The 24,623-nt window shown below is 36.6% G+C and overlaps 1 protein-coding gene across 1 annotated transcript in view; it reads right to left on the bottom strand.

Annotated features, from left to right (window-relative positions):
• Ku80 (X-ray repair cross-complementing protein 5 Ku80) overlaps positions 1–24,623 on the bottom strand; it is a 305,608-nt gene that overhangs the window by 3,261 nt on the left and 277,724 nt on the right. The window contains exon 20 of the mRNA XM_090405213.1: positions 12,466–12,602. Coding sequence (XP_090261339.1) covers positions 12,466–12,602 — 137 coding nt within the window. The remainder of the gene's footprint in view (positions 1–12,465; positions 12,603–24,623) is intronic.

Here is a 24,623-nt window from a genome sequence, read left to right as displayed (position 1 = left end):
CCTCTTATTTCATAGCCTCCTGTGTTATCTTATTTAAACCCACATACCTCTTTTTTCCCTGAATGAGGCATTCACAATTAATCTTTGCTTAAATGATCATATGAAAGAGGTGGTTGAGCAAGATCCCCACAGAAACTTTGCCTGTTTTACAATGAAATTGAATCATTTAACATCATCTCACATGGAGGAAGATAAAATGTTTCATTGAGGACTGTATTTCTTAGGTGTAGTTATATTAACTGCAAAAATGTTAGGGTTGTACAGATTTTTATAACCAAATGATTGATTCAGTAAATAAGTTATTATCTTGTCTGAATATTTAAAAACTCTGCTAATCATATATGCATAGCAAATGCATATATGATTGCTAGCCTGGTCAGCTTCTTTGCCTCTCCAATCAACACGCTGCAGGTTTGAATCTTGCCAATGGCATGGATGTTTGTAACTGTCCTTAGGTGGGAGATGGACTTTAGAGCTGCTTGAAAAAATTCTGTGTTTGGTCTCTAGGACAATGTTTCTGGACTATGTAAAAAATAAATAAAAATACAAATATATATATATATAATTGATGAAAATAGAAAAAAAAATCTAGCCCTTTCACAGGTGGGAGTCACATAAAAAAAATGCTTACAAGTTGTACAGTCACACAGAATAATTTAAACTCTCAAAAAGAACCATAATGTGAAAATTTGATCATAACAAAGATGAATTATAGAGTAGTGTTTTACTTGTATTATCATGCAAGATAAGAAACTTCCGTCAGCTAGTGAAAAAATAACTGCAAGTTTTTTTTATTTTTTTATTATTATTTAAGATTTTTTTTAATGATAAAATAGCATTTTGTGTAAACAGCTACCTAAATGATACACCTTTAAAGCATTCGTCAGCTTGTGAATAATCACTTCAAGATAAAATAAAATTTTTACTCTTTTAATATATCAGCCACTAGATGTTGCAAAATCTGCAGCCAATTAGTACTGTGTGGACAAAAGAAAACTTTAGTTCCAAAGGAAACTGGTACTGAATCAGACATCTAACATACTTTGCTCATAAGAACATTTAAAAAAAAAAAAAAATATTTGATTTCTTAGTCATTCAGGTTGTTCATTAAATATTGGAAAATGTTGAAAATCAACTTTTAGAGTCATGACAGAAACTGTTTCTTAGAAGCGACAACTCTGCTTTTTTTATATATATATATATGTTTAATATTACAGCTTTTACTGCAGTTTTAATCTTTGCAGAAACTAATTACTATCATTAAGTGATGTTCATTCCCTCCCCGCTGTTAAATAATTTTATTATTTATACTTAATATATGTGTATACTCTATATTTCTTATATTATATTAACTACCTCTTATTACTCTTTCAAAGATTAACCTGAATCTTGTCTTGTTTAACCCTCAACTATATCCCTTGTCTGCTGCGCCTTTGTTGTAATTTTTCATGGCCTCTCCTTCAACCTTAAATCGTGTGCAAAGTCTTCAAACAAGGAGAATTCTCCCTGATCTATAAAATTCTGGGGTCAAGTCCTTTTCGGAATCCAGAAAATTTATGTGTTTAGCTGCACCACCATCTTGATTCCTATTCATGAGAGAACTTCTTGTCAGGGATTTGACCTAAAGATTATTACGATTTCCAAAAGGTATCAAAGTTAAACAAGCCCTTGCTAATATTTCTAAATAGCAGCCATAACTGTTTCCCACGTTTTTACTTATACAGGTTCGATATTTTTAGCAGGTGGTGCATTGGCTTGGAAAATCATACACGTATTTTTGAGTTAAAAAACAAAGAAATTTATTCATTCTAAAATACAATACATGTTAATCAAAAACTAAGCTAAATGAAGGTCCCTAAATTTAATTATGCACAAATTAACAAGCAAGATCTAGTTCACAATAGGTATCTCTCATTAGGTGATATTAACAAATCCAAACTGTTCTAAACCCAATTACTTAACAAAAATATGTAGATGAATGCCTTACTTCCTCAATTAATGCAAATACAACACATCGAATTCAAACTAACCTTAAACTAATGGCAATTCCTATAATTCTACTCTTCTATAACTATAAAGATCCTTGTTAGAGGAATAGGTACTAAAGTCTTAAAATCTGTTTTAACAAGTCTGTTCCACAGGAAATTTTACACTGTAGCTCACTCTGGCCTAAGAATTACACAATACAAATAAGAAATAAAGCTTTACGTTACCAACCAGACGAATTCATTAGGAAATACTTTTCATTGTGTCTTCTTGTAGGGTTCCTTCAGGTCATCTCCCTATTCATCGAGCTGTTGTTCCTTGCCTTGACTTCTTGGTGACCTCAATCAGGGATCACTTCTTTACCTTATGTCCAAGAATCTGTCTGGCAGAAGGGTACGGCTGGAGTTGTACGAAGTTTCGGCATACGTTGTTTGTCCCGTCACATGGTTGGCTATACTCAGACAAGCCCGCTATTTGACCATATTACTGCCGCTGAATGACTCCTGCTCGACTCTGTCGCCTCGAAGCTACGACCAGCCGCCGCAGGGGGAAGAAAACACCAAAACCTGAACTAGGAATGAAAAAGGCAAAAAAGGCCGCAAACTCGCGTCGCTATGACTTTTATATGCTCCGTGTCTGTTCTCTCTAATATGCCACTGATTTGCAGACGCCACCTAATTCTCCTTGCACACCCACCTTCTCCTCTCATTGCATTCCCGCATGGGCAGCCTGCACGTGCCTTCGGTTCATATAACATGAACCGAAGGCACGTGCAGGCTGAACAAACGAGGATGGGCTGGCAATTTGGGATTTAGCCGACCAATTGTATTCTTATTGGCTTAAACCAAATTTCAAATACTGGTACAACATGACAGAATTTCATGCCGGCTGAGGGTGTTGCCTGGTTAAACAAGGCCCCGTTGTTTTAGCCAGGGAACCAGGGCAAACAGTGAAAAGTCAGCTACTGGAACAAATCCAAAAAACCCACCCCAACTTACCATCACCAGAGCTCAAGATCAGTACTATCAACATAAGAAGCCTAAATGACAAAGAAATGGAGCTAGCTGAGGAATTGAATAAGCACTAGATCGACATAATAGGGGTGACTGACACAAAAAAGGCAAAAACTGGTGAGATCTTTCTGAGCAATAAATACAAAATGTTATATTCAGGCAATGACAATCAAGGAAAAGAAGGAGTAGCCATAGTATCCAACATTAAATATGAGGCTAATCTTCTTGAATGGCAGGCAGTCTCAAGGAGTGATGTGGGCAAATATGAGAATGGGGAACTGGACAATGAGACTTATTTGTGCCGATGGTCCCACATAAGGTTCTGAGGGGCCATAGGATAAGATAGAAGTGGAGGAATTTCTTGAGGCTTTAGAGAAAGCAACTGACATAGTGAAAAGGGAAAAGCACTGTAGGAAATCTATGTGTAGAGGCTTAAGTGCTGTGAGGACATCATGTTGGAGGCTTAATGGATTGTATACAGTTCTGGTTTTAATCCTTTCTGGGTGCTGTATACAATCCATTAATTTCCAACATGACTGTAAGAAATGATTGTCAGACATACCAAAATATTTTGGGAAAATTTGGAGAAAAGAGCAAAGTTAATAATAATGGCAAATACCTGTTGGATTTCTGCTCAGGACATGGACTGGTTATTATTAACACAATGTTCCAACATAAAAATGTGCACAAATTCACATGGAGAGAAGAGGCAAGGAATAAGAAAAGTCTCAATGACTATGTTATTGTTGACAGTGATGTTTTCTCCCTGGTACAGGATACTAGAGTGTAAAGAGGATTTGAAATTGGAAGTGATAACCATTTAGTCTTGAGCAGGATAAAACTGAATTTCATATTGAAAAGAAGACCATAAACTGGGTTTTCTCTTTCGCTCAAGACACTACTTCACTTCTAAACAGCTGTTAACATTATACAAGTCACAAATCCACCCAGCTATCGAATACTGCTCTCTCACATCTGGTGGGGCTCCTAAAAGCTCCCTTAAAATGCTTGACTCAATACAGAGGAGAGCAATTAGACTAATAAATGACCCATCTCTCACCAACTCACTCCCCTCACTTTCACATAGATGCTTGGTCTCTGCAATCTGTATATTCTATAAATATTTCCATGGGAAATGTTCATCTGAAACAGCACCAATAATTCCCCCACTCTGTACTAAGCCCATTGGAACACGTACAGCTGCCTCCCAACATCCTTTCACAGTACACCTTGAAACCCACAGAACATGTTTCTTTTCCTCCTCATTCATCCCTCCTACTGTGGTACTGTGGAACAGTCTTCCCCCTGATGTATTTCTCAAGGAGTACAACATACAGGCGTTTAAGTCAAATGTAAACAAGTTTCTCCTTTCCGAACTCACCACCCATATACAGTACTAACGTACTATGGGTTGACCAGCCAACCTCTCGTATATGGGTCCAACATAAAAAAAAAATTAAAAATAATAATAATAAATATATATATATATATAAGAAAGTTCTAAAGCGAATAAAAGTTGAGCAGCTCTCAGATGTGAACTGTAGACTAAAATACACAAATATTATTCAAGAAAAAATGAAAGAGTTTGAGAACAGAAACCAAACCTTGGAGATTCAGTGGCAAGCCCTGAAGAAAACATTGATTGATTGATTCAGCCAGAGAGGCATACTGTGAGGTTGTATGCAAGGCTAGAAAAATCAGAACTTCATGGTGGACACAGGAAGTTAAAGAGGCAGTGAAGGAAAAGAAGAAAGCATATCAAAAGTTCCTGGCAAAGAAGTCAGCTTTTGCTCTTAGAGAATACACAGACAAATGTAATCAAGCTAAACACTGTGTAAAACTAGCTAAACAAAAGTCATGGAAGACTTTGGTAAGAACATATGAAACAAGCAGTGATGACAGCACAGTGGTAAAAAAACACTGACCAGGCATGCAGTCAGGAATACATATCCATACTTGAAGTAGAAAAAGCCACCAAAAGCCTAAAATGTGGAAAGGCAGCAGGAGTAGATGATATTCAACCAGAACTGCTCAAGTATGGAAGTATAAGTCTTACAGTGGCTGCACTGTATAGTTCAGAAGGCCTGGACAGAGAGACGAATTCCAGATGATTGGAGTAGAACTCTCATAATACCCATATATAAAAAGGGAAATAAAACCGAATGTGAGAATTACCAAGGTATTTCATTACTGAGTGTTCCTGGTAAGATACATGCAAGTATACTTAAGAACGGTTGAGAAGGATGGTGGAAGAGAAGCTTGGTGAAGAACAAGCTGGATTCAGGCCAAATAGAGACTTTCAGGATCAGATTTTCACTTTACGACAGACAGTTGAGAAATCATGGGAATACAACAAAGATCTGTATTTAAGTTTTGTAGATCTGGAAAAGGTATATGACAAGGTGCCAAGAGAGAAGCTATTCAAGATGCTACAGTTATATGACTGTAGTTATATGGTGTTATAACTATAGTTACATACCTAGTGGATTAATTGCTGGTAGTGGTGATGATGATGAAATGCATTGCCAAACCGACTTGACAGGTGTTAAATAAGTAATCTCAAAGATGACTTTAATTATCCAAAGATTCATTGGATAGTGGTGAAATCATGAGAAGAATGAAGCTGAATTTATTGAGCTGCTGCAAGACAACTTCCTCAAGCAGCATGTGCCAGAGAGTGTCAGATCTGATTATAGTGGGGGGGGGGGGGTTCAGTTTAAGAGGTGCCTGTTCTCCTTCATGTTGGTGACAGTGATCATACTGTACTGACCTGGGAAGTGGCTAAGTATATTGATGTTCCATTTCAAAAAAGGTTACACGCTTCACTGCAAAGCAGGAAATTATGACCTACTGAGGATTATACTAGATTATGTCCCATGGTATCAGTTGCTAGATGGGAAGCATTAAAAAAAATACTTAATATCAGAATGTGTCCCTAGGGGTTGAAATGAATGTGCATTTATATTAAGCAGGTGATGTGGAAGGAATACAATGTGCATAAGAATGATGGCAGTTATTAAAATTATAAGGTGCAGGCCAGAAGAGTTACAAGTATCATACAGAAAGAGCTGTCTCAATATGAACTGAGCTAAAGACCACCAAAAGGAATTCTACTGTTATTCTGCAAGTAAAAGAAGAACAATGCTACTGAATGCAGATAACAGATGCAGAAGACATTACTAACACAACTAATGAGTACCCATTTTGATAACAGCTATCAACCTGGTGTGTGTATACAACATAAAGCTCAATGCTGAATGAAGAAAGTCAGGTGTGTGAAAAGGAGGTATTAGAGCTGATGCATAAACTGAATTAGAATTTGGCAATAGGGTCTAATGAGATATCAGCATGGACTGTTCAACTAAACTAGCTGTGTCTTTGACTAGGCTGTATAATTGAGTCTTAGAACAGGTAGGATTCCACAAGAGTGGAAAGAATATACAATAATCCAATTGCACACAAGAGTTATACAAACACTGATGTTTAACTATCGGTATCTCTGGACTGGGGTGAAGATTTTGGTCAGAATTCACATATAGAAACTGGTTGACAGAGTATGTATACTTTGCAATGAACAGCATGGGTTTACCAAGGGAATGTCATGTGTGAGCAACTTGCTCCCATTTTATAATAAAATTATAATATGTTACAGGTGATTTAGAAAGGGAGAGCAGATACACCAAGGTAATTTTGATCAGGCATGGGAGGTCGTTACATAAGTTAGTGGATATGGGATTGGATCATACACTATTAGCTTAGATAAGAGAATGGCTCATGGATAGATATCAAAAATTGTGTCTGGCAGTGTTATCCTGAAGGTTTAAAGTGATATGTGATGTACTCTAGAGAACAGTCCTTGGCCTATAGTTATTTTACATTAATAACATTGGGAAGGATCTGATAGGAGACATACAACTGTTTGCTGAATGATGCAAAGATAGATAGAGTAATCAGGAATTGACATGCAACACTTGCATAAAGATTTGAACAGTGTGGAATTGTGAGTTTGTGAGAATGGGGGTGTTATCCTGGATATCTCATCATCAAAGTGCACTTTGGTGATGAGATATCCAAGTATCTCATCAAAGGTATATTACATTGGTGGGATTATATAAAAAGCAACAGATAAGGCTAGGGATCTTGGAGTGTTAGTAGATTAGGAAGTTGAAGTTCAGAGGCCATATAGCAAAGACTGCAAGTACAATTCAGATAGCAAAATGCTGAAATTAACACTGATTGACATGTAAGGATAAGGAAATCATTTTTGTCTCTTTACAAGACCTTGTTACAATCTATGACCTCACTTATGTGCAGATCTAGTCTCCTGGTTTCCAAGGCGATGTAGATACAGTAGAGAGGGTGGGTGCAAAGGAGAGTTAAAGATGATATCAGGGTTGTGAGATGCAGTTTATGAAAAAATATTGAAAATCTGTGAACTGCAGACACTAGTAAACAGGAAAAATGAGGATGGTGGGGGGGAGTATTCATGGAAGTTAAATGAATGCAGTCAAGAGAGGGGTTAGAGCTAGATTTTGTTTCTTTCACAGAGCAGTGTGTGATCAGAATGGACCACCTTTGGAAGCGATGAGCGTAGTTTAGTGTGACAGCTGGTGTGGGTAATATGTGGCCTCCCTGGACGAGTCCATGACTTCCTGTAGGTCTCTGGTAATAATATTAATTACCTGAAACAGCATGCAATGGAGAGGACTTGGAGTTTAATAGTCCTGGAAATGGTGATAGCATCCAAGGATTTACCTATAACCAAGGTAGCTTACATTATCTTCAACTGGAAAGAGAGTGATCATGCAATTTTAACTAGGGAGGCTGACATGAAAATTTGAGTTAATTTTCTACTTACGTAATAACTACTTAAGTATTTCTAGTAAGAGCATTTGAGAATATCTGTTTATAAATGAAAAGGTACATATTTTGCATTGAACGGAAGAGAGTGATAATGTAATTTTAACTTGAGGTGAAAATTATGTGAGAATAAAAAGGACATGGAAAACTGCATGGTAAAGCAATAAGCAATGCATGGGTAGTGGTCAAAGGATATCTGAAGGAAGCTATACCTGCCTTTTGAGTCAAACGAATAAATTGTTTAGGAGTTAAATCAATGAATAAGACTTTCAAGTCTTCTTATCACTCTTCACATGATATAGGATCCCCTGCACACACCCCTTTAAGTGTAAAGGGGATCCTATATCATGAGAAGAGTGATGATGGGGCTTAGGGGCATTATTCATCACATGCCAGGAGAGTGATATCAGATTATGAAAAGAAGTTACCCAAAGGGACTAAGGGAAATTGAAAAATTTTTATTGCTATTTAGCAATTAAGATGAAAACGATACCTATGGAAGAATAACTTTTACGAATGTGGATGGTAAGAAAGTGTCAGATGCACCAGAAATATCTCAGTTGTTAAGTGTTCACTTTAGTAAAGTATATGTTTCAGGCAGACAATCAGCTTGGATGATGAGAGGGAAAGGGGAGAGAGAGGGGAATGGATGAAAGAATACAGACAGTCAGGCAGACCATTAGCTTGGATGATGGAGGTGGGGATGAATGAGTTAGAGATATTCAAGGGCATGATTTACATACAACAGTCAGACTCGATGGGATAAAGAGCAATGCTTCTGACCTGGTTGTTCAACTTGAGTCTCAGTACATGTATGATTCCTAATGACTGGAAGGAGAGATAATTCTATTATACAAGGATGGAGCTAGACCTTACGCAGCAACAGATCAATCAATATCAGTGATGCGAACATCAAGGTACTGAGAAGGCTATGAGGTTAGGCTGAAAAGTTCTGATAAACACCTAGAACAAAAATGATATTAAAGCAACTGATATAACCACAAGAAAGAATATATCTTAAAACCCTTTAACCCCCGTGTTTCATCAAATTGTAATAATTTGTTCTTTTTCTTTTAGGATACATATAAGAAGACATGTCAGAGGTTTTGAAGAAATTCAAGAACTTTTCAGCACACCCTTGTAGTTAGGAACTGCATTCAAAAATGGATATAGAGCACTAAACTCTATATCCTAGTGAAGGTCAGCAATACCAAGACAAAGACAATGAAAACAGGCAGAAGCATTGAAAATATCAACTGCATTGTGAATGGAGAACCTATAGAACAAGTAAAACATTTCAGTTACTTAGGCATGATTTTTTGTGAAGATGGTAAATTAAACATGGAAATAGACAACAGAATCAACAAAGCCAGTATGGTAGGAAGTCAACTAAATCAATTTATAACGATAAAGAGCCAAGAGGCTATTTTTCCGGCGGCATAAATTAAATTAAGGGGATAATAAATCCCTCATTATTTTATTCTAAAGCCGGATACGAAACTCAGAGATAAAAAATTCATCGAAATCTAAGAGTTTCAAGCCGTAGAACTATTGGCGAGTCCAGGCGTAAGTGATCACCTGGGTAGTACAACACTAGGGCAACTCGTTGCAAAGGTGGAGCAAGATCCGTCTCTATCCTTAATATTTTCCCATAATGTAAAACGCAGCTCCTAGGAGATGTATTACTGTTTTACATTACGAGGAGAGGTCACTACCCAGACCAGTTTCGACCTTTATTGAGGTCTCATCAGTGAGTAGGCAGACCTGGAATACCAAGGTTTAAGTGAACCGAACTTACATATACTCCCACTAATGAATTGCCAGAGCGGTGTACCCATAGATTATTATTACTACTACGATAAAGAGCTAAGAGGCTATTTTTCTGGCAGTGTAAATTAAATTAAGGGGATAATAAATCCCTCATTATTTTATTTTAAAACCGGATACAAAACTCGGAGATTGAAATCCATCAAATAGTGACGGAGCTTGCTCCACCTTTGCAATGAGTTGCCCTAGTGTTGTACTACCCAGGTGATCACTGGACTCGCCGATAGTTCTTCGGCTTGAAACTCTTAGATTTCGATGGATTTCAATCTCTGAGTTTCATATCTGGCTTTAAAATAAAATAACAAGGGATTTATTATTCCCTTAATTTAATTTACGCTGCTGGAAAAATAGTCTCTTGGCTCTTTATCGTAGTAATAATAATATATGGGTACACCGCTCTGGCAGTTCGTTAGTGGAGGTATATGTAAGTTCGGTTCACTTAAACCTTGGTATTCCAGGTCTACCTACTCACTTTCGCCTTTGAGTTCCAGTTTGCCAGTTTCCCACAACCGTAAAAGAGAGCTTCGACTCCCAGTTCCAGCCTTGCTGCATGATTGTCTTGAAGTTTCCCTTCAAGAATTATCCTGCCTGGATTGGTAAGATCGTTTCTTCTAATTATTATTTCAGGTTTTTTGTTTCTATCTTGGCCCGTGATATATGGAATATACTATATAGCAGGGAAACCTCCTTTTCTTTTTTTTGATGGCAGCATTCTTGCAGCGAATAAAAACCCTCGGGTTCGAGGCCAAATTGAAAAGTGATAAGAGGACGTTCGCAAAAGCCCTGATAGATTGTGTGGGGTTGGAAAATATTTACAGATTTCGTGAGCTGCATCACTTGGGCCAGATTCTTTCCCCAAATTTCTGTTCTCAGGTGTTTTTTTCCCCATCAGTCGCCCTTCAAAACAATGGACCCCTTTAATTCGGCACTAAGCTAATTAGTTAAGTTCAAAAAATCAATCCTATATAACTTAAGTTTAAAATGTTTTCAGTATTTCTTTCTTGTAGGAACAGGAGACGTCTACAGACACCTGGTTTAATTTAATTTAAGTCACGTTTTTTTTTGTTTTTTTTATATATATATAGAGTAATACGTGTTAGGAGATGACATCTTCAGACACCTGGTTTAATCTAGTTTAAGCTATGGGGGTAAAGTAAAGTACGTTTAAATTTTTTTTTTTAGAACAGGTGAGAAGAGATGACGTGTACGGACTGTTTAGCCACAACCTCTTGGTTACATAGCTAAACAGGTTGACTTTATTATCTCTTACTATCATACTCTACCTTTCGTTCTCTTCCCCTCTTACTACCTGCTGACCCTCGGCACTCTTTATACTCCAAAGGCTGATGATGAGAGACATGAACTCATATTCCTACTCACTGATGAGACCTCAATAAAGGTCGAAACCGGTAAGGGTAGTGAAATCTCCTCATAATGTAAAACAGTAATACATCTCCTAGGAGCTGCGTTTTACATTATGAGAAAATATTAAGGATAGTGACGAAGCTTGCTCCACCTTTGCAATGAGTTGCCCTAGTGTTGTACTACCCAGGTGATCACTTATGCCTGGACTCTCCGATAGTTCTTTGGCTTGAAACTCTTGGATTTCGATCTCCGAGTTTCGTATCTGGCTTTAAAATAAAATAATGAGGGATTTATTATCCCCTTAATTTAATTTACGCTGCTGGAAAAATAGCCTCTTGGCTCTTTATCGTAGTAATAATAATATATGGGTATACCGCTCTGGCAATTCGTTAGTGGGGAGTATATGTAAGTTCGGTTCACTTAAACCTTGGTATTCCAGGTCTACTTACTCACTGATGAGACCTCAATAAAGGTTGAAACCGGTCTGGGTAGTGACCTCTCCTCATAATGTAAAACAGTAATACATCTCCTAGGAGCTGAGTTTTACATTATGAGAAAATCAAGGATAGTGACGGATCTTGCTCCACCTTTGCAACAAGTTGCCCTAGTTTTGTACTACCCAGGTGATCCCTAACGCCTGGACTCGCTGATAGTTCTACTGCTTGAAACTCTTAGATTTCGATGGATTTTGATCTCCGAGTTTTGTATCCGGCTTTAAAATAAAATAATGAGGGATTTGTTATCCCCTTAATTTAAATCAATTTATATGGAATAAGAAAGAAATTACTCAAAACACTAAATTATCTGTATACGAGACAGAGTTCAAACCAATTTTAAACTATGGATCAGAGAGCGGTCAGAATTAAACACTTGACCAAAGACTAGAGACCACAGATATGGGAGTCCTGAGAAAGATTAGGGAATGAACAGATGGCATCAATGGCAATATCATATTAAAAACAAGGATATTAGGAAAGAACTTGACATTGTCAGCATCCAGGAATACGTTAGCAGAGCTAATCTCAGAAGGTATGGTCACTTAAAGAATGGGAGAGGAAAGATTAGCAAAACAAGTGTTCTCTGCCCAGCTGGCAGGGAAAAGACCCAGAGGAAGACCAAGATATAGGTTGATTGATACAGTAAAAAAGTGCCTTAGAAGATAGAAATATAAGATCTGATAATGTTGGAGTCTTGACAGGTAACAGACTGATTTGGACGAAAATTGTAGATAGGAAGTTAGTAATGATGTAAATTTTTCATGTAGTACTATCATATCCTATACACCCCTTGAGGATACATGTCAGGAATTTAATGACGACAACACGGTTACCAATCAAAATCATGGTAACTTTTTATCAAATTTTGTTAAAATGAATTACCCCTGTAAGTTATTTCTAAATTGAAAGAGACATACCAAATCTTCTTCATCTTCTTTAATATCTGACTCGTCACTTTTAACCTCTTCAACAGGATCTAAGAGAAAATCACTGGCTTCTTGGACTGTAATGACACTTTTGCTTGAATCTTCATGACTAATTAATGTCATTTTTTCTGAAAGAAATCAACACATAATAATTATTATTATTATTACCAGAGACCTCTGGGAAGACATGGACTCATTGAGGGATGGCGACCTATCACTCACCCTAGCTGTCATACTTTTTCTTGAATTCATTTACAATAATCATGACATGCTCTATGAGACAAAAAAAAATTAAGCTCTCATCCCTTTTGTGACTACATTCATTCTCAAGGAAGTTGAGAATGAATGTAGTCACTTTTCCATAAACAAAATTCTTGTGCCCCCCCCCCCCCCACTTTTCAGAAAGCAATGTTGTTCTAGTTTTCTTGCCATATATTTTATTTTTGTTAAACTAAGATGTTCTTACAGTTTTTGATAGTACACATCAAACCAAACTAAACATAAAATAGCACACAGAAATATTTATTTTAAAAATTCTAACTTTTAAATTTCTAACTTAGTTTATTATTGACAGTAAAAATATTTAATGAGCTGGCTCAGTTTGTTCTTCAACACATAGGAGTGCTTAATGCTATATTTATTGAAAGAAGTGGATGGAATATCGACTACATGCAGGAATTGTGCTCAGAAATAAACAATAATGCTGACTTTTGCTTCATGGCCCTTAGTGAGGTGTGTCCCACAGTTTGAAAATCACTGTTCCTATATAATTCTTTCAGAATTTTGAAGTCACTATCATTCACTCCAATTTTTTCTGTTTGCTAGTATCTGCAGTCCACAAGTTCTCAATCTGTCTTCATAATCTGCATTCTACAGTTCTAGTATCATTTTTAAGACTCTCCTTTGTACACACTCCCTCTCTCTCTTTCTGTTGCATCTGCATCACTGCAGGCAATACAGGCGTGGTCATATCAAGAACACACTTGTTAAGAGGCAAAATGACTTCCTTATGCTTACATGTCAATGTTTGTTATAGCACTCAATGATCCTCTAAGATGCATTCAGAAGCTTTGCTGAATGCATCTTAGAGGATCATTCTAATGTAGAGTGAAGGTTTTGTATGTTTCCAAAAATGGGATATAGTCTTAATGTTCTTCAATTCTAATCAGAACTTCAATTTCCTATCTACTTAAGCTCCAAGATCCCTAGCCTAATCAGTTTCTTCTAGCATAATCTCACCAATATAATATGCCACTGAATATCTCATCACAAAGTGCATAAGTTTACTATGTACTATTTATTTATGTACTGTGTACTATTAATTAGAACTTCAATTTCCTATCTACTTAAGCTCCAAGATCCCTAGCCTAATTAGTTTCTTCTAGCATAATCTCACCAATATAATATGCCACTGAATATCTCATTACTCTTAGTAAACTTATACACCAAAGTGCATAAGTTTACTAAGATTGAAGTGACAGCCATTTTCACATGCTTATAATTCCAGTCTATTCAAATCATTTTACAAGTACTGCATGTCAGCCAAATTCCTGATGACACTATCTTTGTCTAATGAGCAAACAGCTGTACATAACCTGTCAAATCTTTTCCAATGTCATTAATGTAGAGACTAAATAACAATGAACCAAGAATTGATCCTTGTGCAGACTAACCCCCCCCCCTTGCCAATGCACATGAGTTTTTAATATCTGCTGTCCTCTTATCCATGCTAACAGTTCATAATTCAAATCCATATCCTCCCATGCTGCATCCCATCAAAAAGTAACATTGTGTATTTATTCTCCTTGTCTAACTCAGCTATAAAAATATAAAATGTGAGTAAGTTGCTCACACATGACCTTCCCTTGGTAAATTCATGCTGTTCACTGCAAGATATACATTGTCTGTGAACAAATCTCGTATCAACTTTTCCAAAATCTTCACTACTACTCTTGAGATACCAATAGGTTGATAGTTAGACATATGTCTTTGAACTATCCTTATGTAATGGGAATATCATATATTCTTTCCACTCTTGCAAAATCTTAGCTGTTCTGGGACTCAAATTATACAGGATGATCAAAAGTATAGCCATGTTGGATTTCTGCTTAGGACATAGACTGGTTATTACTAACACCATGTTCCAACATAAAAATGCATATGACAAATTCACAACAGAGAGAGAGGCAAGGAATAAGAAAAGTCTCATCGACTATGTTATTGTTGACAGTGATGTTTTCTCCCTGGTGCAGGATACTAAAGTGAACTGAGGATTTGAAATTGAAAGTGATCACAATTTAGTTGTGAGCAGGATAAAATTGAATTTCATATTGAAAAGAAGAAAATGTAAGAAAGTTTTAAAGCGAATAAAAGTTCAGCACCCCTCAGATGTGAACAGTATACTAAAATACACAAACATTATTGCTAAAAAAAAAATGAAAGAGTTTGAGAATAGCAACTAAACCTTGGAGATTCAGTGGCAAGCCCTGAAGAAAACATTGATTCAGCCAGAGAGGCATGTGGTGAGACTGTCTGCAAGAATAGAAAAATCAGAACTCCATGGTGGACACAGTCAGTTAACGAGGCAGTGAAGTGAAAAGAAGAAAGCATATCAACAGTTCATGGTGAATAAGTTAGCTTGTGCACTTAGAGAATACAGAGACAAATGTAAGAAAGTTTAACACTGTGTAAAACTATCTAAATAAAAGTCATGGAAGACTCTGGCAAGAACATAAAATAAATATCAGGAGGATTGCAAATATTCTGGAGGCTGTTGAAAAAGCTCAGAAATGGAGGAAAGAATGCTATAAAAGTAATTATAGATGATAAAGGTGACATGAAAACTGGAGAAAAAGCTATCCTTGAAGTATGGAGTAATTATTTCGAAAATTTGCTAAATGAAACAATCAGTGACAGCACAGTGGTAAAAAAACACTGACCAGGCATGCATTCAGGAATACATATCCATACTTGAAGTAGAAAAAGCCTGAAATATGGAAAGGCAGCTGGAGTAGATAATATTCGACCAAAAATGCTCAAGTATAGAGGTATAAAAGTCTTACAGTGGCTGCACTGCATAGTTCAGAAGGCCTGGACAGAGGGGTGAATTCCAGATGATTGGAGTAGAGCTCTCATAGTACCCATATATAAAATGGGAAATAAAACTGAATGTGAGAATTACAGAGGTATTTCTCTACTGAGTGTTCCTGGTAAGATTTATGAAAGTATACTTGAGATATGGTTGAGAAGGTTTGTGGAAGGGAAGCTTGGGTAAGAACAAGCTGAATTCAGGCCAAATAGAGGCCTCTCAGGATCAGATTTTCACTTTACAACAAATTGTTGGGAAATCATGGGAATATTACAAAGATCTGTATTTAAGTTTTGTAGATCTGGAAAAGACATATGACAAGGTGCCAAGAGAGAGAGAGAGAGAGAGAGAAGCTATTCAAAATGCTACAGTTGTATGCTGTCAATGGGGCATTATATCAAGCAATACTCAGTTCTAACTACTGACTTACAACTTATTTGAGTTGTAAATCAGCAGTTAGAATTGAAGAAAGTACAGGAAGATGGTTTAATGTTAGATCTGGTGTCAGAAAAGGATGTACATTATCCCCTCTCTTATTCATTATCTATAGGATCACATTATGAAGGAAAGTGGTATAAACCTGATATCGAGATTGGAGATGTTAATGTCAGCTATGTGCTTTATGCAGATGATGTTATACTTCTAAATAAATCCGCTATAAGTCTGCAAGATTCCCTGACTAAATTGAATAACTGTTGTAATAGATATGGTATGAAGGTCAGCAATAACAAGACAAAGACAATGAAGATAGGCAGAAGCATTGAAAATATCAATTGCATTGTGAATGGAGAACCTATTGAACATGTAAAACATTTCATCTTCACTAAACATCTTATGGTATTTTAGTAAGTCAACTGAATAAATTTATATGGAATAAGAGAGAAATTAGTCAAAACACTAAATTAGCTGTATACAATACAGTGTTCAAACCAATTTTAACTTATGGATCTGAGAGCAGGATTAAAAGTAAAACACTTGACCAAAGACTAGTGACCGCAGATGTGAGAGTCCTGAGAAAGATTAGGGGCATGAACAGATGGCATCAATGGCAGTATCATATTAAAAACAAGGATATTAGGAAGAAACTTGATACTGTCAGCATCCAGGCATGCATTAGCAGAACTAATCTCAGGTGGTATAGTCACTTAAACAGAATGGGAGAGGAAAGATTAGCAAAAAAGTGTTCTCTGCCAGGTTGGCAGGAAAAGACCAAGATATAGATGGATTGATACAGCAAAAAGTGCCTTAGAAGATAGAAATATAAGATCTGATAATGTTGGAGTCTTGACAGATAACAGATTGATTTGGAGGAAAATTGTTGGTAGGAAGTTAGTAATGATGTAAGTTCTTCATTTTGTAGGGTGTACAGGATATTATGGATGAGAAGAACACAAAAGATATATTAAACTGGTATAATAGTGTAGTACTGATAATTTTTTTTTTTTTTTAATTTTAAAATTTTAAATTTTTGAGGCCTGTGTAGGCATGTGGAAGTGGCATTTGAATCCATAGCACTAGGCCACCTGAAGAAATCTGTTCTCAGTTCGAATCTAGTCTTTGACTAAAGAAAATTTTTTTTTAATCCTTTCTTTGACTAGTTCTAGTTAGTCAATCTCTGGCACAGGCAAGCTAGTTTTTTTTCTCCTGGGAACTCAGGTTTTTCAACCCGTAAACTCAAGAAAATTGACTATAGAACCACATCATTTCAAACCATACATATAGCTTGCTAGAGAGACCACAGGATGATGTCACTTTTCTGCTGCCTCTTCACCAGATGTTATTTATTAATAGTTTTAATGGAACATGTGCACTAGACATATTAAAGTATGTTTCACAGCGTACACATGTAAAAAAAATTATACAGAATTTATTCACAAACTCCAATATACTTCATCAATATTACTGAACACTGCCATGAAAATAGACCATTAACTGCATTCAAAAGCTGAATCAAATAATGAGCCATAAATTGTGTATATTAGCTCATGTTTTGGTCACAGCTGAAGTATATGATATTACACTATGAGTTTTTGTAGGAACAATTGTAGTAAGTTGTGTAGATTAAAAAAAATTAAAATAATTATTAACTAAAATATATATATAAAAAAAAACTTATGAACAATTAATGGTGAATACCCAAAACTTGGATATTGGCACATAGTCTGATCAGTCAGGTTCAGATGACTTCTTAGCATTTTACGTTTCAAAGAAGAGACAATTGAATTAGAACTTGCTGGAGTGAAGGTTTTGTATGTTTCCAAAAATGGGATATAGTCTTAATGTTCTTCAATTCTAATCAAGGCAAAATGGCAAGTCTGTCTGAAGGGTACCTGATAGACACCTGGTAAGGAAAGAGATGGTAATGTATACTTTGTTGATGGTAAGAAGGAAGATATAGCTTTTAATTTTTTCAGGAAATGACAACGTATACTAGAATATTAATTAAAAACTTTAATCAATACCTTCCTATATTTTGGCAATGTTACACTGCCATGTTCAGAGATCACAAAACTATGATATGTGCATGCAGGCACTAACACTAAGCAAATAAGGCTGAAGAAAGGCAACTGAAATCAGTCCTAGAGTCCTAAAAGTGTCCCCTAGTAGACTGAATTGGGTTGTGATGGTCATCGTGTTCTCTTAGCCAGCACAATGCAGCTGTTGTGCATTAGAGGAAGAGCTTGCTGCTATACTGAACTGACCTTTGGACAATCCTTTCTGACATCTCGAATGCTTCAGCAAAAAAAAATTTAAAGAATACAATGTTGTACATTGAAAACTTTGAGTTTAAAATTGAGCTCAGCTTCCAAACCTCATCTACCTCTGAACACTGTAATAAATCAGTCATCCTTTACCCTTAAGCAATCAGTGCACTAGTACTGGCCACAACTTTGCCATAGCACCAAAAAAGATCCCCGCAGAAGAAATTATGATATAGGTAGAAGGAGGTATCTGCAACATACCCAACCATATTGCCAACAATATCAGACTGGATGTAGCTAGTGTTCTTACACAAGCCAAACCATCAAAAAGCAACCTATCAAAAGAAGAATTCAAAGCTCTGCAAGAAATAAAAAACAACAGTAAAATCATAATTACTAAAGTGGATAAGGAAACTCACTGTGGTTCTAAACCAAACAGACTACACAGGTAAGCTTTCCTCTTTACTTTTAGATCAGTCTACCTACCTCCCTATAGAATGTGATTCCACCAGCTCCCAAATCAGAACAATCTATAGGCTCCTTAAGAAGGTTATCTCTTGGCCTGTGGAAGTGATGACTAACAGACTAAAACCTTTTATCTCTAGACCCCCCCCCCAACCGAATATATGGACTACCACAAATCCATTAAGCAGAATGTACTATTACATCCCATTGTGGATGGTATTGATTCCCTCACATATAAATTAGCCAAGTTAAAGTGGTCACACAACGTGCTGGCAACACACTTTCACACATAAAAAACTCAGCCCACTTTAAAGCCAGTATAGAAAACCCTCTCACTCCAACACACTGACATAATGGTCAGTTTTGATGTCTCCTCCTTATTCATCAATGTCCCAACTCAAAGATACCTTAGACCTCATCCAAACCAAATTTCCTCCTGATATCACAGCCCTATTTAAGTTCACTATGAACTCAGGCTATTTTGTTTGGTAAAGAAAATACTACAAACAGAGAGGACAGCCATGGGTTCTCCACTTTGAAGAAAAAGCTTTAAACTCACTGTTTAAGGTGTAACAAACTTACTGTTTGTTACACTTGGATTAAGGATTAAACCAAGTATATAATTTCTTGGTATCTTTAATTTATAGTACAACCAAGTGGAAAAATTTCCAACAACTATCTCTAGTCCAGATTATTTTAATAATAAGGTGTGACATTGTTTGGTTACTCGTATATGAAAATATGACTTCTGCATTACTTCAACCTTAGTATCACCTCTAGGTCTGGCTCTTATTGAGGTCTCAACAGTGGTCGAAACTGGAAACCTTCCCATAATGCAATTAAGGGATACTTTGCATTATGGGATACTAAGGCAAGTGTGATTTGATATCAAATATATATATATATAGTCAAACTATATATATAGTCATTAGCTTCTATATATGAGTTGTCCCAGTCCTGAATATACTTCAGGTGCAAACTTTGTTTGCTACACTTGGATAAAGGATTAAACCAAGTATATAATTTCTTGGTATCTTTAATTTATTTAATAATATAGATTAAATTTAATACGATGAAAAAAAAATTTTTTTTCTTTATGAATCATGACCAATGCACAATTGGACATCTGAACATTATCATGACACATGTGTTTATGTTGTGATCATGCATGCTGTTGTCATAAACCGGTATTGCTGCATGCTGTTCACACATCTGAATGTTGTCATGCCCACTCATTGACATGCACCTGTCATGTAACATGGCTTATAATCATTATCATTGAGCACAATTTGAATCACATTCACTTATTATTCATAATGCAATCTTCTTCTTCTTCTGCAGCTTCTCCCACTTAAGTGGGGTCACTGTTTGTAATGAGTCTCTTCCACACCTTCCTGTCTTGGGCTGTCACCACATCCAAGTTCTTCATCTTCAAGTCCTCTTCTACCAGCTCCCTCCATCTCTTCTTTGGCCACCCACGCTTCCGCCTTCCTTGCACATCCATCTGCATGACCCTTCTTCCCACATATTCGCCCTTCCTCCTCATCACATGATCAAACCATCTCAACCTTGCCTCCTGTATTTTCGCTCCTAAGTTCGTAACTTTCACTGTTCCCCTGACATAGTCATTTCTCAGACGATCCTTTCTGGTCACACTGCACATCCACCTAAGCATTCTCATCTCTACTACTTCCATCCTGCTGATATTATTTTTCCTCAGGGCCACAGTTTCTATAGCATATGTCATAGCTGGCCTCACTACTGTCCTATAAATTTTGCCTTTCAGATTGATCGGCACCCTCTTATCACATAACACTCCAGCCATCTCCCTCCAGTTCCGCCAACCCGCTTGTATCCTGCATCCCACTTCCTTCTCAGCTCCTCCATCTTCTTCCACTGTTGAACCTAAGTATCTAAAGTCTCTCACCTTCCTGATGACATTTCCTTCCAGCTCCAGATCTGTCTCCTGGCCACCGCCCACTGCGCAACACATATACTCTGTCTTACTTCTGCTCAGTCTCATACCTCTCTCTTCCAGTACTTTTCTCCATCTTTCCAGTTTAGTTCCTGCTTCTTCTCTTGAATCTACACACAACAAGATGTCATCTGCATACAACATTGTCCAAGGCGCATCTTCTCTCACCTCCTCTGTTACCACCTCCATCACAATATTAAACAGAAACGGACTTAATGCTGACCCTTGATGCAAGCCAACTGTTACTTGAAAACTTTCTGTCTGTCCCAAACAGGTCCGAACACTTGTCTTCACATTTCTGTACATTTCCCGCACCAACCTGACATATTTCTCCGGCACCTTCTTCTCCCTCAGACACCTCCAGACTTCTTGGCTTGGCACTCTATCGTATGCTTTCTCCAGATCAATAAATACCAGATGTAGCTCCCTTTGTTTCTCTCGATTGCATTATTCATAAAGCAATGCACATCCAAAAGCAAGTGTTCTGCATCAATGGATACTAAGGCAATTGATGTGAAGTCATCAGCCTCTATATACAAGTAGTTTAGTCATATAGATACTTCATACAAACTTTGTTTGCTTATGCTTGGATAAAGGATTAAACAAGAATATAATTTCTTGTCAAGTTTAATTTAATTTGTAACCAAGTGAAAAATCTTTCTAGTACTACTTTATGGGAAACATGTGACTTCTGCATTAATTCAACCTTGGGATCATACATGAAATTATCACCAAACTTAAGAATAGTAAAGCACCAGGTCCAGATGAGATTTCTAACACAATCATCAAATGCCTGCCACATAAACTTGTAATGCACATTGCTGCCATTATTAATGCAATATTAAGATATCACTACTTTCCAGAATGATGGAAAGTAGCAGATGTAATCTTAATCCCTAAACCAGGAAAAGCAGCACACCTTCCCCAAAACTATCACCCGATCAGCTTACTTTCCTGCCTAGGAAAAATAGCTGATTAAAGAATTAAATCTCATCCCTGATGAGCAATTTTGATTCTGGAAGAACCATTCCACTGAACAACAAATTCTCAGAGGTGAAAAACATCAGCATAAGGTTCAAATGGAAGCAGCACACAGGAGCAATCTTTTTAGATGTTACCAAAGCTTTTGACAAAATATGACACAATAGGCTTCTTTCAAATTCCTGCAGACTAAGATTAGTGAAACTTACCAAATCCTACCTCAGCAATCACAAACTCTGAGTGAGCTACAGGGAATTAGATCATCTGTATGCAAAATCACAGCAGGCATCCCACAGGGCTCCCTACTATCACATGTGCTCTTTGCTATCTATGTGGCTGACATCTCAAGCATAGATGTCATATGCAGATGATACTGCAATAATGGAACTCAGAACTAGAACAATGGTTCAAAAAAAGGCAAATTGATGTTAATGTTGACAAGAGCACTGCAGTGCTTTTAACAAAAAGATGGGTGGTTATGTTTGGCAACCTCCATCCCATGGCAACCAGTAGCCAAATACTTATGGGGGGGGGGGACAACTAGATCAAGGGCTTTGCTTCACAACTCATATTGATCATATCTACTCAAAAGCAAATAGGAAAATGGGACAGCTATACCTGTTGCTGAATCAACATAGTCAGAGCTGGCGCCTAGTATTTTTCTTGTGTGTGCGATTAATGTTCGGCACCTTTCCAAAAATGTTTTTTTTTTTGAATAAAGTGTGAATAAAACGAACAGGAAATGAAAAAAAAATGAAAACCGCTTTACAGTATATTACCTACAGATTAGTCCTGCTTATATAATTTTTTTTTACATGGAACTCAACAATTAATCATAAGTTGATTTATGATACATCAAAAAATAAAGAAGAACTATTTTAGGTATATTTTTGTAAATTTTAATAAAATATTACAGTGATATAATCGGATCCAGGATACAATTTCAGAATTTATTTGCTCGTTTCTGGGAAGATCTGAAGGGGCCCGAACGGAAGACAACGTACATTCATAATTATATGTACCATTCTGTACCATTTGTTGTTCGTGATGTTCAAAAAATATGAGATAAGAGTTTAAACTCTTATCTCATATTTTTTGACATCTTTTAGGCGCCTGTGTATATTGCACATGCCACCAGCCGGGCCTGATCATAGCCAGTGCTAATGTATGGCTCACCAATGTGGAGTAACGAAGCAGATGCAAAACATTAGCAAACTATAATAAATTTAGTTTAATCCTTTATCCAAGTGTGAGCAAACAAAGTTTACGCCTGAAAATATCTTCAGGACTGAATATGGTGTTGTACTACCTTACTGGGGGTAAGGTAGTACAACACCAGGCAACTCGTAGCAAAGGTGGACCACGCTAACATCACTCCTATCCCAGTATCTCCCTTGCAGATATGTATAATGTTATGCATTAAGGGATTGGCCACTACCCAGACTAGTTTCGAGCTTCATTGAGGTCTCTTCAGTGGGAGCCAGGCCCAGAGGTGGAGATACCAGGCAGAAGCAATAGCGAGGTCATCTTTACCTATAGGAGTTGCCAAAAGGTGTACTATCTTTTTTTATTAAATTACTCTGGATTTAGAGAAAGATGTTGAAAAGTTATTTTTCACTTGGTTAGGCTATAATAAATTTAGTTTAATCCTTTATCCAAGTGTGAGCAAACAAAGTTTGCACCTGAAAATATCTTCAGGACTGAATGCATAACATTATACATATCTGCAAGGAGATGTGTTTTGCATTATGCATTATACCTTAATGTACAACATTATACATATCCACAAGGAGATGTGTTTTGCATTATGGGAAATACTGGGATAGGAGGGATGTTAGCTTGGTTCACCTTTGCTACGAGTTGCCCGATGTTGTACTACCTTACTGGGGTAAAGTAGTACAACACCATATTCAGTCCTGAAGATATTTTCAGGTGCAAACTTTGTTTGCTCACACTTGGATAAAGGATTAAACTAAATTTATTATAGTCTAACCAAGTGAAAAATAAGCTTTCAACATTAGCAAACTATAGATAATCCAAAACAAAAGTTTACAAATAGCGTTCAACACACCACCATTCATAATAAACAAGGCTTCACCGAAAGTTGATATCCTTGAGATCAAAACTTTCCTATGCAAAAAGCTGTTATCCACCCTACTGCATTAATAAAAATGTTCCAAAAACTATACTGAACAGGTAAGTTTTTAAATCCACTGTCAGAAGCCAAAATGGGCAAGCAATGCTCAGTAATATCCCAAGACCATTATGGTCTACCACCTAGCCATAGACTAAAACAAACAAATATCTTGGGACAAATGTCCTAAAAAAAAACTGTATTGAACAAGTTAAAAAAAAAGCCAAGTACTCAACAATATTCCTTAATCCAGAAATTTTGTTGCAAATCTAAAAAAGTGATAAAGAACCACAGGTCCAATCAATTCACCCTGCCAGAAAAGTTAACAGTATTGGTATCTCTTCAGGGTCTGGCTTCCCGAAGAGACCTCAATAATGGTTGAAATCAGTCCGGGCAGTGGCCTCTCATAATGTATAGCATTATGCACATCCAAAAGGAAGTGCACTTAATGTGAAGTCATCAGCCTCTATACAAGTAGCCTAGTTATGACGATACTTCATGTACAAATTTTGTTTGCTTGCTTGCTTACACTTGGATAAAGTATTAAACAATATAATTTCTTGGAATGTTCAATTTAAAACAAAGACTATACTGATAGGCTTTGTTCTTAACATAAAAATATTTTATTTTATTTTTTTAACACCATATAAACTGTTTTATGAGAAAAGGGTATGAGAATAACAATTCTATCAATGCATACACACAACAAAGAATTTATTAAACTGTTGCATTCATAAACAGTTTAATAAATTCCAAAAATTTCTAATAAGAAAGCAAAGCTACTTCCAAAATTCAAGAGATTTT

Source organism: Typopeltis vanoorti, chromosome 15 (assembly GCF_054136105.1).
Source record: "Typopeltis vanoorti isolate ZY-2024b chromosome 15, IOZ_Tvanoo_1.0, whole genome shotgun sequence".
NCBI classification, from domain to species: domain Eukaryota; kingdom Metazoa; phylum Arthropoda; class Arachnida; order Uropygi; family Thelyphonidae; genus Typopeltis; species Typopeltis vanoorti.
Note: the sequence above shows the minus strand (reverse complement) of the source record. Positions and strands in the feature narration are given on the sequence as shown.